Below are 6,000 nucleotides of genomic sequence, written 5' to 3' on the forward strand. Positions count from 1 at the left end.
ATGATGAAGGTCGTCACGGTCATGACGGTTATGATGGTGGCGATGGCGATGATGATGAAGGTGATGGTGGTGGTGGTATTGATGATTGACGGTGATGATGGTGGTGATAAGATGATGATGGTGATGGTGTTAATGATGATGCTGGTGGTGGTGGTGGTGATGGTGATGATGATACCACTAGCTGGGCATTTATTTTGTGACAAGTACTGTTTTAAGCCCTTGATCTATATTAACTCACTTAACCTCTTGAGGTGTAGGTATGGCTATTATCTCTTCAAAAATTAGGACAATGAGGCACAGAGAAATTAAATAACTTGCCTAAAGTCACAGAGCTAGCAGGTGAGGGATGCAAGATTACAATTCCACCAGTTTGGGTCCAGAGTCCACCTGGCACCTCCAGGACAATGACAGGTCTGCTCATGTTTAAGCCCTTCAGGGCCTCCACTGCCACCTCTTGGTGGGTGGGTTCTCAAGAAAAGTCCTCCCTGGATACAGATCTCTCCTTGGGTGTGAACCACAGCTCCGTCATTGGCCTCTGTGACTTTAGACTGGCACCTTAACCTCTCTGAGCCTGGGTTTCTCTCTCTGTAAAGTGAGGATTTGGAAGCCTCCAAAGCAGAGATCCAGGACCCCGGGGTGGCCCCCACGCCCAGGGCAGTGCTCTCCGGCCACGCCCGCTGATGCTCTGCCTTGTGTCCACAGATTCCATGTACATCGAGGATCTGGAGGCGGTCCAGAAGCTGCAGGACCTGCTGCATGAGGCGCTGCAGGACTACGAGCTGAGCCAGCGCCACGAGGAGCCGCGGAGGACGGGCAAGCTGCTGCTGACGCTGCCCCTGCTTCGGCAGACAGCTGCCAAGGCCGTGCAGCACTTTCGCAGCCTCAAACTGCAAGGCAAGGTGCCCATGCACAAACTCTTCCTGGAGATGCTGGAGGCCAAGGCCTGATGGCCTGGCCCAAGGACCGAGTCCCACCCAAGGACAGACAAACCGACGGGGAGACCTCCACAGCCACCAGCCTCAACATTCACGTCCTGTATCATGGCCGCGAGCAGTCCCAGAGGAAGGGGCTCCTGGCCTCCTGGCTGTGTGCAGAGCCCTGGGTGCTGTGGGGTAGGGAACGGGGGTGGGAGGGCAGGGCGCGGGGCTCATCTGTAACTGGCTTTTTCTTTGGTATGTTTTTTCCTCCGCCACGGGCAACGCTGAGGCCTGGGCCAGAGCTGGATCCCCTGAGGCTGGAGACCACCGAGGAAGTGCCCCCTCTCCCTGCCAGATCACCAAGAGGCAGCACTAACAGAACACATTTCCTAACCCCATGCCCGACCCCCCTGTCCTCTGTCCATGGCCTGGGTGGGCAGTGCTTAGCGCCCAGGACTCTGGCATACTCAAGTGGGGTACCTCCTGGAGGTTTCCCTCTCCCAGAGGGCCGTTACTTTCTTGCAGCAGTGCTGCCTACTCTGGGCTTCTGTGGGGCCCCTCGAGGCCCTATGCCTTCCACGGTCCAGACGGCTCCCTCCCTCCATCCTTCCTCTAAGCTCCCAGGCCCGGCTCACCGTCAGGAGAGTAGCGCCAGAACTCATGCGTTTTCCTGGTGACCCCACCCCTCGGTGCGCCCCCTGCCTGCCTGTCACGGCGGCCCCAGGGCCTGTCCCCCGCCTCTCTCCCCCAGGAGCCCTGCTGCTGCTTCCTGCCCTACCTCAGAGCTCACTCCCACAGTGGGTTCAGCCAGCCAAGACTTCCGGGCCCGTGGGTGGGCATGGTGCTGGCCCAGAGAAGAGCAGGGGCCAGGCAACACTCCCCAGCGCTCCCCCTTCTTCTGGCTTCTCCCACTCCCCTGGGGCAGGTCCAGAGCTGGTAGGCCTTGGGAAGTGAGGGAGATGCAGGGGCCTGACCCCGTCTGAGGGCACCCTGGGCACTTGATTCTGGCAGCCCTGGGAGGACCGGGTCAGGATAGTAGGGAGAGGCCCAAACCAAGCTTTGCCGAGCACAGAAAGGCCCAGAAGCAGAGATGAGCAGGCGGGGGAACCCTGAAGACAGAGGCTCGGTGGAGGTCACCAGCCCACCTGATCTTTCCTGGTATCCAGGGGCAGTGGACACCGAAGGCCCCTCCCCTGCATCCCAAGGGCTGGGTGAATCAGCGCCACAGGAGGGGTTGCTCCTGCCATCCTTGGCCTAAGGAGGTGTAGCGTAGCTCCCTGGGTGCACTTAGAAGACCAGCTTTCTGGCAGGACAACCACTCCGGCCCCTCATCAGTCTTCCAGGCTGCTGTGTAAGGTGACAACCACCCCAGTTCGCCCAGGACCGGTTCTGGCACTGAAAGTCCATTTCCTAGGAAACCCTTCAGTCCTGCCCAAATGGGGACAGTTGGTCACCCATTTCTGTGAGTGGCTATGAAAGTTTGTTCTCACCCACCTGTGGTAGGTCTGGGGCAGCCTTGAACATGCCATCCTGTGCTCACGGGGTTGGCTGAGGGCCGCTCAGAGGATCTCCCGAGGGTGAAAGGTTTTGAGCGTTATGGAGAAGCTTCGTCCAATCAGCTGCCTTCTAAAGCAGGGATAAGAGCATCCCCCCTGGGGCACATCCCTGGGGAATCCACACACACATTCTAACCCGACCTCCCGTCACTTGGAGAGGCAGGCAGATCCCACCCACCCGTCGCTAGGACCAGGAGGCCAGGCACCCTCCGCCACAGCCTCGCAGCTTTCCAAGGGAAACAGCTACCGCTGGCTCCACCTCTCCACCCCCAGACACCGCTCCTTCTGAACTTTTGCTGGGACGTGCTGAGGTCACCCCAGGCAGGAGGGTTGGCTAAATCCTAGCAGCTGCTCTCAGATACCTTCACATAGAAAATGTCAGGCGTTCCAAGAGACTTCACAGACCAGCAAAGTGTGCCCCCCTCCCTTTTGCCTGTGGGGATGGCCACAGTCACTTGTCAGTCGGCATTGGAATGATCCGGGATGCTTCAGCCCTAGCTCTCTGTGCAGTCTCCAATCTGGGCGGACAGATGCACAGGTGCCTCTGAGGGACCAGGGGTAAAACCCAGGCCTAACTTAGCCACTGGGGGCCATGCCATGAAGTCTGGACTAGGGAGATGGCACGGTGTGAGAACTTGGGGTCTGCTCTGCAGGAGCCTCCCCTAGCCCCTCACTGTGCTGTGTGCTCGAGGAGGTGGGGCAGAGAGTCGCACCTCATCACCCCGTTCTCTGTAGCGTCACTGCTCAAGCATGAGGACCCAAGCTGTGAGCTGCGGCAGGGGCTGGTGCACAACTGGCCTTTGCAGCCCATCTTTTCTAGAAAAAGCATCTCTAGCTAACAGTGCAACAACTGGTTTGCGGTGGGTGGGTGTTCTGTACACAGGGCAGCTTTGCCTCGCCGGATCACATACATCTGCAAGTGTCCCGGCATCAGAGCCCCTTTAAAGCAAAGAGGGGGCAGTGGTCCTGATGGCTTGGTGCTAATGAGATGGATCCTCCTGCTGCTGCTGCTTTTACACTTAAAAAACACCAATGGCAACAGGAAATGTATCAGTAATGATGAGAATTCTGTCCAATGGGAAAGGCCCTGGTGTGTACTTGATGGATCCATTGGCATTCAGAGAAAAAGTTTAGGAGCCAGCGTCTTAGCTGGAAGTCTAGCCAGCTTTGGGACCTCCCTGGGAAGAGGAGGGGGCCCTGACTTAGTGGAAGACAGTGGAGCAAGGAGAGTTTAGGACACCCCATCCCCCCCAAACAGCAAAACTGAAGTTTACCCGCGAATCCGCTCTTTCTGGAAAATCTGTAAAGAGGAAATAGCCCTGCTCAGTTGTTCTCTCATGATACAGGTCATTGAAATGAACCAAGAAATAAAATGAAAAAAACCCAACCTTGGAGAAGGTGGTATTGGCTGGATTTTGTTTGGTCCCCATGTCTCCACCCTTTCTAAAGATTCTAGACTGGTTTTGCCTCATGTGAACCTTGATGGTGGCTCCCAGTTTGGGCATAGAGGAAACTTCAGTGATTTCCCAGGGCACAATTTAAGAACTGAGTAGGAAGACCAGAGTAGGATGTTGGGTGGGAGGCCATGGCAGGGCCTTAGAGGAGCCAGAATCTGCACCCACCCCTGTGTCAGGGGTCTCCCTTCCCTCCAGACTCTCCCCTTCCCCTGCGCAGTTGGCGAAGGTGGAGGGGGGTTGTGGCGAGGGAAGGTAGTGACAAACTTGTGACCAGAAGACAGAGGGGCCCATGCCCACGGAAGAGCACCAAAGAAAAGCACTATGTTGAGATTGTTTTATTTTCTAATAATGATAATATGGCTGGAATGGCTTCTTAAGATGTATATATTTTTTAAAATGGCGGTCCCTCATTGCATCACCCACCTGTACGTACTTGCACCTCTGTATGTGTTCTCCCAAACACCCTAGGATGCTTCCATCCGGGTCCCATGTATCTGGAATCTAATAAATAAGGAACGGCCTATTGGAGAGTTTCTTCGCACATTATCTTTGCTGGCTGGCTGTCCCCTGGACAGCACTGCCCTCAGGTCTCAGGCTGATGCTAGAAGAGAACATCAGGAGAACCAGCTCAGCCTCAGAGTCCTCTGGGGATTCAAGTGAGCATTAAAATGTGTATTCAGCAGCACAACTCAGGAACGTAACTTGAGCAGTGTGATACAGGTCTGAGAACCACTCTTCTACTTCTTTTCAGACTTTTAGTATTAATGGTGAGGCCTTTATTATTTTCATTAATGTCAGAGAAATGGAGCATCAGGTATATATGAACCAAAAACATTTCATTGCCTTAGGATTTTGAAATGCATCTGTGTGTGCATGCACATGACGCAGACAGTGCAGAAAGCCCACGTGTTGTACCAGGACACACTAAGGACCAGTGAGAGGCAGAAGGGAGGGCCTGAAAGAAATCGAGAGGACTGTATCAGGATTTTTTTTTGTTGCAAGTTAAAGACACCACAGCTTATAAGGCTTACTGGGCTTATTGCCTTGGATATGTGTGAAGTCTAAAAGTGGATCAGGCTTCAGGCAGGGTTTGATCCAGAGGTTCACAAAATCAGTAGGGATCTGGCTCTGGCTCTACATTTGTGATTCTCTCAGTTCTGCCCTCTTCTGTCTGTATGCTTTGTCCTCAAACTAGCCTCTTTCATAGTAGCAAGAAGGCTGCCAGATTTTTATTTAGCATCATGGGGAGACAGAAAAAAAATCTCTTCCTACAACCATGGAAAATATCTGAGAGCTTCATTCTAAATCCCAACGGCTTTTGTGCCTATCCCTTAATGGACCACTGTGACCACCTGGGGGTGGGACCAGTCCCACACATCAGTCTAGCTGCTACACAAAAAGGGTTAGGTTGAAAGTCTAGGAGGTGACCAACCAATCATCATGCCCACGGAACCCACACACCTAGACAACTCAAGGTCTGGTCAACTTTCAGTGGGCTCTTTGTAAGTTTCCTGAAGCTCTTGGAAGAGAAGATCCACATGGCAGTCTTTGAACTCAATGCCTAGCAAGTCTTGTGCATTTAATACATAAACTGTTTGTGGGGATGAAAGTACCTGGTCTGTGGATTATTTTAGGTAAATTCCCAATTCACCTACATCTGGTGCACGTGTACATGTGTGTACACAAACACACAGCTGGTATTCATGCTATTACCTTAAGAAAAAATAATTAGGAAAGCGTCAACCAGAGCATCATATAATGCAATCAAAATAGGAATTTTTATTGGACTCTCTATTTTAGGATTTTCTGTACTACGTCTTTGATTTGTCTAGATAATTGTGATCAGACTAGCTAATAGCTCATTTTTTCAAAGACTTAACCCTCATCCATTTCTTTATCTCTCTTCATTCGTTCTCCAAATATTCCCCCCTTCATGTTAGCAAAAGAATTGAAGCTTCAAAGAAAGGGGAAAAAACACAACTGAGGGTCATTCAACAAATATTTACTGAGGGTCTGCCCTGTGCCAGGCACTGTTGGGCAGAGAGACTATATCAGTAAAAAGAAAAAGCA

General features: G+C 52.7%; 1 protein-coding gene across 2 annotated transcripts in view; it reads left to right on the forward strand.

The window, feature by feature from the left end:
- ESRRB (estrogen related receptor beta) overlaps window positions 1–1,003 on the forward strand; it is a 103,786-nt gene extending 102,783 nt beyond the window's left edge. The window contains exon 7 of one of the 2 annotated variants that reach the window (XM_007459760.1): window positions 703–947. In XM_007459760.1, the coding sequence (XP_007459822.1) occupies window positions 703–947 (245 nt within the window). Of the gene's footprint in view, window positions 1–702 lie in introns of both variants that reach the window. The other variant, XM_007459761.1, reaches the window with a different exon arrangement.
- Window positions 1,004–6,000: the final 4,997 nt, after the last annotated feature.

This window comes from Lipotes vexillifer, unplaced genomic scaffold, assembly GCF_000442215.2.
Source record: "Lipotes vexillifer unplaced genomic scaffold, Lipotes_vexillifer_v1.1 scaffold39, whole genome shotgun sequence".
NCBI classification, from domain to species: Eukaryota; Metazoa; Chordata; class Mammalia; order Artiodactyla; family Lipotidae; genus Lipotes; species Lipotes vexillifer.